The sequence below is a fragment of the Clytia hemisphaerica genome, unplaced genomic scaffold (assembly GCF_902728285.1).
Source record: "Clytia hemisphaerica strain Z4C2 unplaced genomic scaffold, Clytia hemisphaerica genome assembly, whole genome shotgun sequence".
Lineage (NCBI taxonomy): Eukaryota > Metazoa > Cnidaria > Hydrozoa > Leptothecata > Clytiidae > Clytia > Clytia hemisphaerica.
In genome coordinates this window covers 280,601-293,199 of record NW_027103694.1, presented here as the reverse complement: position 1 = coordinate 293,199, position 12,599 = coordinate 280,601, and the positions used below count along the sequence as shown (strand labels likewise).

The window sequence follows — 12,599 nt, the reverse complement described above, 5'->3', positions numbered from 1 at the left end:
ACGATCGTAGTTAGAAAATAGTATTATGCTATTATAAACCAGATTAATTTCATGTGCAAGCTGTCAGTAACCTTAAGCACCATAATGTTGAGATTGAAAAATTCCCTGATCTAAACATAGTAAATATACCATAGCTTTACGAAGAATTATTTTTTTCGAATAATTTTCACATGATAACAATCCACTCATTATTATCTTTTCAACGAGCATAAAATCACATTATTGACGAAATTATGGCTAATTTGAAGGGACTTTAACACAGACCCGGTGGAATTTCATCAGGCAGTGAGGGTAAAAACAACGGACCAAAACTTGATGGGGATTGATATTCCTATGTTTTTTATGACCGGGGATTTGAATTCCATTGTTTTCTAGCCAGAAAATTCAACGAGGTGGAAAAAATAGCACAAAATTTTGCAGTGAGGATTTATTTATCTGATTATTTTCAGCGGGGACAAAAATTAGAATATAATTTTCCACTGGGGACGATAATTTGGCCAATTTTTCCAGTGGGAAGGGTTCCCAGCGGGTCTGTGAGAAGGGGGTGTTTTAACAGCAAAGTTTGGGAATAGAAACATAACAACGAATTCTCGTACTTCAAAATAAATATAATTCTATAAAACCCGATTTTCTTTTCTTAATTTTCGGTACAATTTTTTTTTCGATGGACAAAAATACTATTCCTACAAAAATTATAACGTTCAAAAAAATATTTTCTGTTTTCATAATATTTTTCTCAATTTTATATATGTTTGTATATGTAAAATCTCTAAACGCGAAATAAACTAAAGTTTTTAATTTTCTCATTATAGCCACAGATGATGAATCAGCCTTCCTTTAGGATGCCAATTACAAGCAAACAAACCTCAGTTGTTAACAATGGAATTTTTAAATCCCTCTCGTTTATAGTAGGGGGGAATTTGTTCGTTTTTTTGAGGTCGCTCGATTTTTTTAGTCAAAGCACTTGTTATACTTAGTGATATATTGCGAGTATAGGTGATTTCTTTACCTAACTCGAGATATTAATCCTTAAAAACAGTGTTTTTCAGTGTTTTTCAACCAGAAACAGATGTTTTGTCCAGTTTTTGCGCTTTCGGAAGCTCAATACCTCGAGTTAGGTACTGAAATCACCTATACTCACAATATATCATTAATCTTAATTTTTTGAGAGCTTTCCAAAAATATACAACAGGTCTCCGTTTTCTCAAACCAAAATTTTCATTAATTTTTCACCCTATGGTTTTTGCCTGAGACCGTCGTATTTGTCCGAAAATCACACCAAAGTGTCCGAAAAAAAATTGGCACCCAAGTTATTTTGATTCCCCTATCCCTTAGCTTTCCAAAAATGTATAACAAGTGCTTTGACTAAAAAAATTCGAGCGATTTTACAAATTTCCCCCTACTATTACTTTTGGGAATATTTTCTGACACATCAAGTAAATATTGATCTATAAAACTCGAAAATGATGTGAATGTGACAAAATCTGAAAATGACTAGAAAAACTTTTCACAAAAGATGATTGAAATCAACACAAACAAAAAGAAGACAAAAAATTAAACAACAAAAAATTGATTAAAAATCTCTACAATCAACTTCATGCATATTCAAGTAACGGTACAATGCATAACAATGATCATTTCGTGGATTTTTTAACGTACAACTACTAAATTCGGTGGCTAACCAGCATCAAATAATTTTTGTTTAAACACTAGATCCCAGATCCCAAGTATGATAAAGTCGTCACCAGATTCTCGAAAATTAGAGCTAATTTGAATGCCATAATCATAGGCATGAATAAACTATTCACATGTATAAAATTTTTCATCACTCGGTCAGCGAATCTTTGGTCCTGATTTTAGAGCTTATCATGTCAACAAGAACATTCGAATACTTATCTAACATATTTATGACGTCAACACTAGTAGCTTGTTCCGAGACCTCTGGCGTCGTCTGCGTTTTTGCAATAGAATCCTGGAACTGTTTAAAAGTATCCGAATTAAGCACGTGTAAATTGTTTTTCGTGATGTCATCATATTGTTGAAGCCTTGAGGTGCGTTCAGTGAGTGTTTCTTGGAGGCTTTGGTACGTCTTGTTGATCACAGTAAGCAATTCTCTTTGTTGATCTGAAGTTGGCTGCTTCAGTAACTGAAATATAAGGAGAAGATGGTTAAATTAGGTCAAATCCTAAAAATTTCACAACTTAAGGGGGAAACATTTTGGCGAGAAGAAATTTTAACGATTTTGGCGAATTGCCTTAAAAATTCGCCAAAAGTAATTCCATCTGAATTTAGATTTTTTCAGTCACTTGCCAAATTTGAAAATTTTTCTTGATTAAGCAAAATAAATTTCGCCACATTGCACTAAAATTGGCGAATTAGCCCATACTCGCCAAAATTACCTTCTCTAAGTAATTGCGATGGTTTCTCAAATTTATTGGATCTAGTTTTTGCTCGACTAAGTCTAAAACATGATCAGCATTTCTTCTCGTAAGGTCATATTTTATAGACCATCATATAATGGCACTCGTCAGTACGTATTGGCTTGATTCCTGTGGTTGGAGAAGAGCTTGAGTTGAAACGTCAACAATTGATATAGCATGTGGGAAACCCCCGAGCAAATAATATCTTAAATGGTTAAAAAATCTTTACTTACTCTTTTCTCAATTTCAGAAGCATTTCTAAACGATTCAACCAACCGGTCCATACTTTGTTTACATTCTTCCAAAGTCACTGAAAGAAAACACAGAACGTAAATTCGTCTTAATGGAGGTCTTTAAAAGTTAAGCGTAATTCTGGAATCGGATTTTCCAGAAAAGATTAGAATATGAAAATTACCCCTGGACATTGTGACTTTTGACCCCCCAACCCGGACAGCAGACCCAAACCCCGGACAGGCATCAGTTGACCCCCTGGACATTCAAAATTACCCTAAAACAGAGCAAAATTACCCCCAAACAAAGAAAGTTTACACCCAGGACAAAGCAAGTTTTGTAGATTTTTTTTCACTACCCCCAGGACACTATATCCTCCACCCCCTATAGGAACGTGTTCTGGAAAGAGCCCATTTTATGGCCTCCATCTGTAATCTTTTCTATACTATTCTTTAGTTGGACTATGCCTCGCATGAAAATAATGTTGTTTGAAACTGAAATTGATATAACGTACCATTGCCGACATTATCACATGTTGCTTGTTCATGATCACTTTGCAAATGATCTTCATCTTGATGGTTTTCAGTTTCTTTGTGCGTGTCTTCATCTTTTTCTTCAATCTTTGAAGAATTCTAAAAGAAACAGTGGGAAATTTAAATTCTGATTTCTGATCGGTCACATTGTATGAAATTAAGTTATGGCGAGTTATTCAGGTGGCTAGCATGAGGATATCAATCTCCACGAGCAAACATAGCGAGTACCTCACTAACAACCAAATGACGGGAAATGTCATGTTGTTTCTTGAAAATTACGTGCATAAAAAATACGGGTGACGTAAACACAAAATTTCATGTCAAACTCCTTTACTATGTTTCCAGGAGGAAATGAAAAGTCCCCTGTTTTGGGGTTAAAAGAGAAAAACGAAATGCAAAAGGGTTACTTGTTACTCAATGGGAGTTACTTACCTGTTGTTCGCTAGTAGAGCTTGGTACGTCACGCTCTGGAGGCGAACAGCTGATCAATTTTCCGTGTGTTCCTATCAAACCCGTCTCATAAAGTCGTATCAATTCTTTAGTATCTCGTAACTCGTCTTCCTCAATATTCTCACGACTGCCGTTCAAACTGTTCTGTTGTTGCAAGTGTCGTACATTGTCGTTGATCTGTTGTGCGATACGTCGGACGCGTTCCGCTTCGCTTTCGCTCAGTAATTGTTCATCGATGTCAATTTCACGCTTACCGTCTTTGGTGGGCGTTGAAATAAGAGCGGCGACGGTCGTTTCAGAAATATGGGCGGTAACGGGCATTTCAGGAATTTGTGTTGGGCGTGTTGGTGATGTAACGACTGATTGTGTTTTAGTGATTGAATTAAAAACTGAATTCTCAATTGTACTTTCCTCTATTTCTGTATCGGAATGCGATTGGGAAGGCGTGCGTAATGAGTCCGCGCGGCTGATGCGAATCTCACTGCGCTTGTCTCGCACTGTGGTTGGTTCAATTACCATTGAGCGCGGACGCGAGCGATTTCTTCGTGCTCCTGATCGGCGGACAACATTTTCTGTACTCACACTAACGGGTGAGGATTCAGGAAAAGTCTTTCGTTCATTGGATAAAGGTGAAAGGGGAGCCGGGTTACGAAACAAATCAGTCACCGATTGCGATTGATGATTAGCGAGCGGTGAGCCGATTGGGGATTGTGGTTTCTGAGATGACCATGCATTAGTCGTCCGCCTGTTGTTCCACTTGCGATTATGATTGTTCATAGGTGTGCTACTACGTCGTGGATCAGATGTCAATAAATCGTTGATTGAACTTGTCGACGGGGTACTCGGAATCGTGTTTTTGAATTTCTCTTTAGAGTTTCTTAAGTCGTCGAGCTCTTGCGTGAAAGATAAGTTGACGCAACTTTTACTAATGTTCTTTGTTTTCTTTAGGTTATTGGTGATGACGTTGCGAGCCTTGAAAAACGTGAAAAAAAAGGTTTTGATATTACAGTGGAGTCTGTATAACTGGAACCTCTATAACTCGAATGTCTCCTAAATTCAAGAAAGTTTTATAATCCCTTCGGTTAAAAATGTCTTATAAACCTTACTCCAAAATTCAAATTTCCTTAACTCGAACAAATTTGTGTTCCTCGCGCGGGTTCGAGTTATAGAGACTCCACTAAAGTTAACCGAGTTATTGAAAAAAATACCCTATATCTATTATACTATTATGTGTTAGTCAATATTAAGTTACTTATTAACAAATAAAGTTTAAGGGTTTTATTTTTACATAAGTGTTCCCGTTTCATATCAGACACATATATTTCATATCGGGACACAAAAAATGTTTTTCTTTTCCTCCTTCTGACCAATCTTGCCCCACATCCGTGTCAATCCAATGTGAAAAAGCTTGTAAATTAAAAGTGACGAGTTAGCAAACAATATTACAAAACCTTTAACCAAAGAAAATTAGAGAAAAGGGAATTCGCGGATGTTACCATATTTGAAATATGGCTTGGTGCTTATTGTGTATACAATACCTTATTCTTTAGAGACATACACGCTGCAGCATCCATTGACGCTTTTCGATTGGCGGCTCGTTGGGCGGTTGAAAGGTTAGGTGCAGAGGCTTGAGTGGGCGGTGGGCGTTCATGAATTATGTTGTTGGTATTAGTAGATGTTGTTTGTGATGCTGATGAAGGGTGGTTACCGAGCTTAGCTTTAAGCTGCATATGGTGAGGTAGTGGAAATTAAGGTTTAGACTTAAGGGTGCAAATACACTTAGTGTTGATAAGAGCAAGGAAGATCTGTTACTAACATGTAATTAAGCAATGATTAGCTTAGTGTATAATTATGCAAGAAAAGTCTCGCCTGGAGTTAGTGCAAACCATGCATGAATATTTATTTCTTCATGCAAATATTGTACGCCACAGATTAACAGATTTTATCAAAATTTGTTGTACACCAAAGTATGAATAAGACGATTTAAATTCATGCTAGAAGGGGTCTCAATTCTTACAGCGATATTGAAGTGCAAGAGCTTAGGTAAACAAAATTATACAGTTGATGCTCTCTAATTCGATCTTCAAGGGGAATTGGATTTTCATCGAATAAGGGAGCCTATCTGTCAACTGTGATCTTACGTTAAATGGGCAAATGCAATAAATAAGTTTTATGACTGTTCAAAATTGAGTGACTTACATTTTCAAGTCGTTTTCTTTGCTCGTCTGCTGTTCCTGTTGAATTTGTACTCGACCTAAAAACGATAGAATTTTTGGTATAAAAAATTATGTGCCTTTTAACCGTTGAAAAAGCAAAAACTTTGATTAGAAAAACTTTAGGGTCAAAGTACCTCGTATTTAAAATCCTGGTATTTAACCTTTTAATAGACGAACGTTTACAGTAAAAATCATTTCAAATAATATGTGAATAGCCGGAGTAAGTAGAAGACAAACTTGAAACAAACTTCTATTTACCTACTATATAATAGTAAAACACGTTGATTTTACTTTTTTGTTCGTTACTACAATAAACTATATACAATCTAGTCAGGGTGCAGGATAAATAATAGTAATAATGATAATAATAAAGAATGTTTCAAGTGGCTGGCTCCGAAAAATCCTTGAGCTTTTAGACAGCTCAAGAATTGTTTCCATGAAGGGCCACTATGATCAGAACAAGAACAGTAACAAAAAGGAACGGGAAAATTGGATAAATAATTGAAGAAAAAATGTTTTCTGGCGCGACTCTTGGTCCAAACTAGGATAAAATGTATATGATACTCTGCCATCTCTCCCGATAGAAGATAGACAGAAATTCTTTGAATTTCTTACTCTAAAACTTTAAACCCAACTGATGCTTCACGAAGATGTTTTTATTAGTATTCAAAGCACTATTTATTCTCATACAAATCTCTCACAAAAATCATAACAACAAAAGAAAAAGGAAAGTAAGATAAGATTGTCGTGAAAATCACAGCAGATTATTTTTCAAACACTACTCCCCTTTTTTCTGTTGTTATTTTTGATCTGTATCTTTAGAAATTTTCTATTGCAAACTTTTTGATTCCTACACTGATGAAGGGATGCCTCAGATGGGCATAATGTCCCACGTCTACGTGGAATTCTCTGACCTTTGTGAATTGAAAAGCGTTGTTAGTTAATCCACTTTTTTTGGAGTTGCAAGAAAGGTTGAGCTGAAAATTCTTTAAGGGGTGAGAAAAATGAAAGAGAATGAAAAAGACTCTTTAAATTTGGGAAAATAATAAAATTCGTGTACTATAATTAATCAAAAGGCAAATTTTTTTCATTTTAGGATTTCTTCAATCTAACAAGGGTTGTAATTGTCAAAAAGAATCTGTTCAATAATAGCACATTCTTTTACAATTTTATCCAAATCATATTTCTTTTAGAACGGAAATGTTATTTCATATCTAAGTAAAGTATCTTAGTCACCGATCGTGAGAACGCTCAACTATTGATCATTGATCTTCACACGAACACGACGACACGCGTGTCGGGAATCACGGACAGTCATGGTCGTGAAATTACTTTCAAACAACCGTACGGTGTTGTGGTTGATGGTACGGATAAAGTTTACGTTTCGGATATTGAGCGCAATGCATTATTTGTACTGTAATATTTGGATGAAGATGACATGTACTGTTAGCAGTTGATTCTCTCTAATTCAATCTTCAAGGGAACAAACATTTTACAGTAAACTCTCGCTTATTCGAACTTCTATTATTCGAATCTTTCTATAACTTGTTTCCATTCCCTGTCAAGAAGAAACTCTTTCTATAAAGGTACTTTCTCTAGATCGAATTTGTATGTAGCTTGAACAAATATATTCCCCGCTCGAGTTCAAATCGGCGAGTGTTAATTGTATGTACGCGTATGAACGTATGAATCGATATCACCGTGTTTATTTTCGTTAGAAATTCTCTAATAACAAATGAGGCTGGACTTAAAAAGTTCTTGGTTTGCCGTCACCCGACGCTAGATTTTGGAGGTGGGTCGATCGGTCCGAAATTTTTTTTATTTTGGTCATTCATGGAATTTTCGTCTACATTTTGTAAATTTTGAAAAAAAATTTCTCTTCGTCGAAATAACAATAAAAGTCGACAAGTTTAGAGAAGAGTCGGTCGGCTTCTGTGGTTCTTACTTAGCACACTGGTTTGCGTTCGGAAAATAGCTGCATACATACCTTGTTGAAGAAGATTTTTGTGATCTTGATAGAAATTTGGCTGAAATACTCGCACGGTGTCCCGGTACAAATTTCTGTTGCAATGCATTCTGTGGCTCAACTGGTTCCGTACTAGAACTACTGCGAGATCTTGACGCGGATAAAATCTTGGCAGGTGTAGCCAACTCCTCGAAGTGTTCCATGAGAGGTGAGAAAGCTTCATCGTTATCACTTTCAACATCGGAACTTGATTGTCGGTCCATATCGCTCTCTTTTTCCGGGTCCGTTTCTGTGTCAACGTCTTCTATATGAGAAAAAAAAGGATAACTACGAGATTAAGGAAAGTCTAACTAATTTATGAAGCAGTACACCTTGTGTAACCACTGAAAAGGGCAATCTGATAGCTAACTTTTTGGTAGATACCAATTCATAAAATGGGCAAGTCATCAATTTTTGAGGTGCTGTACAGCTTATTTTTGCCAATTCGATCTTCAAGGGACCAAGAAATTTCTTCGAATTAGGGAAGATTCATATTGCAGAAAGAATTTAACACTACCTTCCAACTGAGGGGACCAATGTTTTAGTTCGAATTATAGAAACATTCGAGTTATGGAGGTTCGAAATAGAGAGAATTGACTATGTATTTACAAATGTTAACATTCAGCCAATTACCTGTTCCATTTAAATCAATCGTTTCACCATTCTAAAACAAATGAATAAAAAAGAGCTGATAAAAAGATGAAATGATCTACTGGGCCTTTGCTTTTCCGTGTCTCCTTTACAACTTTACCTCAAAATTAGACAAATTTTAGTGCGAAATCTAATAAAAGCTTGAAACTCTCAGATATTTGACAAAGGTTTGAAATTAACACACTAGAATTCGAAATGTTAAAACATTGCAGTTCGAAAACTTTAAGCCTCGTAAAAGAAACTTGGACAACCCACCGCCCGAATCTAATAAATCGTGACTTACTTGATTGAACGTCTTATTGGCTGATTGTGAACCACGTGATTCAGTGACGTAAAAAGTCCTGAAAATGGATTGAAATAACTATGATTATAAGGCATTGTTAGAACTTGAGACGTCGAGTCATAGAGATTTAAAGTTAAAAAGACACTACTAAATGATCAGTGTTTCAAACTGGCAATATTACAATCATGGTCGAAATCTATTGAGAATTAAGCTTATTTCCTCGGTTTTCGAAATTTGGAGTACGGGCGAGAAAGTCGATTTTGGGCCATCTCTCAAATTTAATCGGATATTTCAATTTGGCTCGGGTTTATAGACCTCTAGGCTATATTATGAGCCTTATTGGACCATTTTTGAACTTTTGGATCCTCTTAAGTCTCGAGTCTCATGTTAAAACTCTACCCTTCCAAACTACTTTAGAGCACTTACAAATCGATCGTGGTTTCAAAACTTCCCGATGGATTTCGCTTTTTTCTCAAATATTACGACCATGATTGTAGCTCGAGTTGAAACTCTCTTAATTTCCCTTTCAGTTCATAGACAGTCAAGTAGTAAAAAATCCATTGCCAAAAAAATCTATCCAAGCTATGCTTCTTGCGATGAAAGGATATCTAAGAGCTTAGTTTGTTTTCTCTTACATCAATCAATAAATCTGAAGGTCGATATATGCGCATAAAAGAATAAAAGGCCAAGACAAAACAGAACAAAGACGATGTTACTTTTCAGGATCCATCATTGCAGTGTCTTCTTCGATAGGAGGATAAATGACTTCTTCCTTTAAAAAAAAACCCATTTTGTTTCGATTTGCGATCAAGATAGAGTGACATTTTAAACTGATATCGAAAGTTATGGCCATTTTTCTATTCGTTGCAGATTATATTGAGACAGACTTTAGGCTCGGGAAAATATTAAAACTGTAATAGTTGGGAGGAATATCGAGCTGGCACACAACGTTTTTCGACGTTTATCTAACGTTCACAACGTCCATATAACGTTAGATGAACGTTGAAACAACGTTGTGTGCTAACTGGGTATCGATATAATTGTGGACATACCGGTTCGCCATCAATAGGGTTTTCACTGTGCTGAAAATGATGAAAAAAGAGATGAACTTTATCATTGTAAAAAAGTTTGATGGATGATAAAAAGCCTAGTTAATCGTGATGACATTACAAAAAACCAACAGCTTTGGGCTACAGCAAGAAGAAAAAAATCGAGGTCTTCTGGATTACCGATTTAAAAAAAGAGTAAGGTACATACCGCGGATGCGATAGAATCTTCAGAAAACTTTCGATGCGGGATTTCCAGAGCTTGCTCAGTGACAGGTCCAAGTCCACCCTTTTAAGAAGAAGTTTGTTATCGATTATAATTAGAGTTAGAATTTGTAGCAGAGCGAGTCTTCTTTATAAAACAAGGCCAAAAACAACAGTTGTTTCCAGACAGGTTTTAAGGTCCAGACTCATAAGAGCAGCAAAGTAAATGAGTGAAGAAATATTTTCTAGAGCTTCTTTTGAACGCTAAGATACAGGTTGTAGATGACTCTCTTTTGGTAAATTTACCAGTTTTTTCGGGGATTTACAATATTCACAATCACAATATTCCCATAACAGATTTCTAAATGTTTTTTTAGTTTTTTTTCTAGCCTTTTTTATGTAACGTAAAATATAACATCGTGAGAGCGATCATGTGTTTTAATACTTAAAAACACCTTCGAAAAACAAACAAGACGACTTTAAGTCGAAAATTTCGCCTCATATTCAGAACTGCATGGGAAAAACAAGTACCTTATCACACGAATATTACTAGTCATTTTATTAACACGAATGGAAAAATTTCCCGTTAATAAAAACCCCCTTAATTAAAACCAGCCTTGAAAATCCTTGAAAAAGGAAATAAAATTCGTGTTAATTTTATGCGTGTTGATTTCAAGGTTGTTGAATACTTGCCTAGTAAAATATTCGTGTAATAAGGTAGTTGAGGTGAAAGCTAATTCAAGATCTGCTACTACAAGGAAAAGTTTGAGAGTTTTTGGTCATAAATTTTAAAAACACCCCCTTCTCACAGACCGACTGGAAACCCTTCCCACTGAAAAAATCGGCAAAATTATCGTCCCCGGTGGCATGGGAAATTACCCTCCAATTTTGTCCCTGAAAATAATCAAATAAACTAATCCTCACTGCAAAATATTGTGCTATTTTCTCATTCCAGTGAATTTTCTGACAAAAGAAGGTAATTAATCCCCAGCAATAAAAAATATGGGAATATCAGTCCCGATCGAGTTTAAGTCGTGTTAATTCAAAAGCAACCTAAATTCTTCCTTCTCCGTATATCTTCTTCATTCTAAGATTGATATATATTGGGTCTGTGTTTAACAGAACAAAATATGTTCATCACATCATAATGCCTTACCTGTCCCCATCTGCCCATCGGTTGAGATTGACCTTTTGACTGTCCATTTCCATCTTGACCGTTGCCCATCTACAACGTTCAATAGAATCAAATTCAGAAATTTAAAGGTTTTGTTTGAGCAACCCAATCAGAAAACGGTTCAAAAAAGGCATTATTTTATTAGCCCTGATTCCTAAATTTAATGTACTCCGATAATTTTTGATACCTAATAATTCAACGTTGAAACGAAACGAAAGCAAAATCTTACCTGTTTTTGAGCCCATAATGGAAGTTGACCAACACTGAAGCGATAACCTGCCGGTGTTTTTCCATTAGATATGGCTATTGGAAAAGAAGTAATAATAATCTCTTTAAACGTAAAGATCTTTCCGACGAGTTCTCCAGGTAAATTGTATCAATTCATGATATGCACCACTGCAATGACTTCACGAAATTATACAACTTTTCTGTTTTTGTTCCACCCAATACGTCACTTTTTAATCTTAATTCATAGAAGTGTATTTCTCAGGTCTATTGACCTCTATGAAACAATCTTACATCTTTACAATTTATGGATCTTATCATTCCATTAGTTTGTCAATTCTATTATAGAGTTTTACAGTTACTGGGCCTCTGACCCACTCTTCTTACAATCATGATGTTATTTCCGTCGTAAATTTCTTTAAAAAGAGTTTAGTCCTAGGACTACCTCTCACTTTCCATATATGACTCTTCTCATTTTCTTTCGATGTTTTTTCTTTTGCTTTATGATGCCATTGCTTTATTATCTCGCGTTCTTTCCTTTTTTTCTATTGTTTAAGTGACGTATTGGGTGGAAAATTTATCGGAAGACTCCCCAGTGGTGCATATCATGAATTTAAAATTCACTTTGTGAAGCAAGGAAAGTGAATCGAATCACCATAATGCAAACCTATCTATTTCCATATTCTTCTATTCATGATATGCACCATTGCAATGTCTTCTAACATTACACCATGGACCCAACAGCTGATTGGTTGCAGGTGACGTATTGACTGATTTTACGTCACTTTCAACCAATTAGCTGTTGGTTTAATGGCGTGATGTTGAAGACATTGGAGTGGTGCATATCATGGATTCTCTTTTTCTATTAAAAAAAAAATTACGTACACTCTTCCAGATGAGAAGGATCGGTAGGGATGGAATCTGACCCGGAAACAACGAACGTCTTCCTTCTTGCATCTCTGTAAGGTAGATAACAGAAAAACATGTTTATTTACAAGATTTAGGGCTCAATATAAATTAGTACCGATTTTATCAGAGGACAGATTGAGTCGTTTATAATCCGTGTGATATAGGTTAGATGGCAATAAGATAATTGTTACGGAATAATAACGGTCTGAATTAGTCGTCTAGCATCCGGGGGGGGGGTACTCAAGCAAGTAG

The 12,599-nt window shown here is 35.8% G+C and overlaps 1 protein-coding gene across 1 annotated transcript in view; it reads right to left on the bottom strand.

The window, feature by feature from the left end:
- Window positions 1-1,421: 1,421 nt before the first annotated feature.
- Window positions 1,422-12,599, bottom strand: part of LOC136803874 (WD repeat-containing protein 62-like) — a 47,955-nt gene continuing 36,777 nt past the window's right edge. Inside the window, exons 28-42 of the mRNA XM_067060596.1 lie at window positions 12,324-12,397; window positions 11,443-11,516; window positions 11,196-11,264; window positions 10,047-10,124; window positions 9,842-9,871; window positions 9,506-9,561; window positions 8,790-8,847; window positions 8,489-8,519; window positions 7,838-8,120; window positions 5,834-5,888; window positions 5,173-5,358; window positions 3,617-4,606; window positions 3,166-3,283; window positions 2,654-2,730; window positions 1,422-2,146 (exon numbers count right to left, since the gene is read on the bottom strand). Coding sequence (XP_066916697.1) covers window positions 1,826-2,146; window positions 2,654-2,730; window positions 3,166-3,283; window positions 3,617-4,606; window positions 5,173-5,358; window positions 5,834-5,888; window positions 7,838-8,120; window positions 8,489-8,519; window positions 8,790-8,847; window positions 9,506-9,561; window positions 9,842-9,871; window positions 10,047-10,124; window positions 11,196-11,264; window positions 11,443-11,516; window positions 12,324-12,397 — 2,500 coding nt within the window. The 3' untranslated portion in view covers window positions 1,422-1,825. The remainder of the gene's footprint in view (window positions 2,147-2,653; window positions 2,731-3,165; window positions 3,284-3,616; window positions 4,607-5,172; window positions 5,359-5,833; window positions 5,889-7,837; window positions 8,121-8,488; window positions 8,520-8,789; window positions 8,848-9,505; window positions 9,562-9,841; window positions 9,872-10,046; window positions 10,125-11,195; window positions 11,265-11,442; window positions 11,517-12,323; window positions 12,398-12,599) is intronic.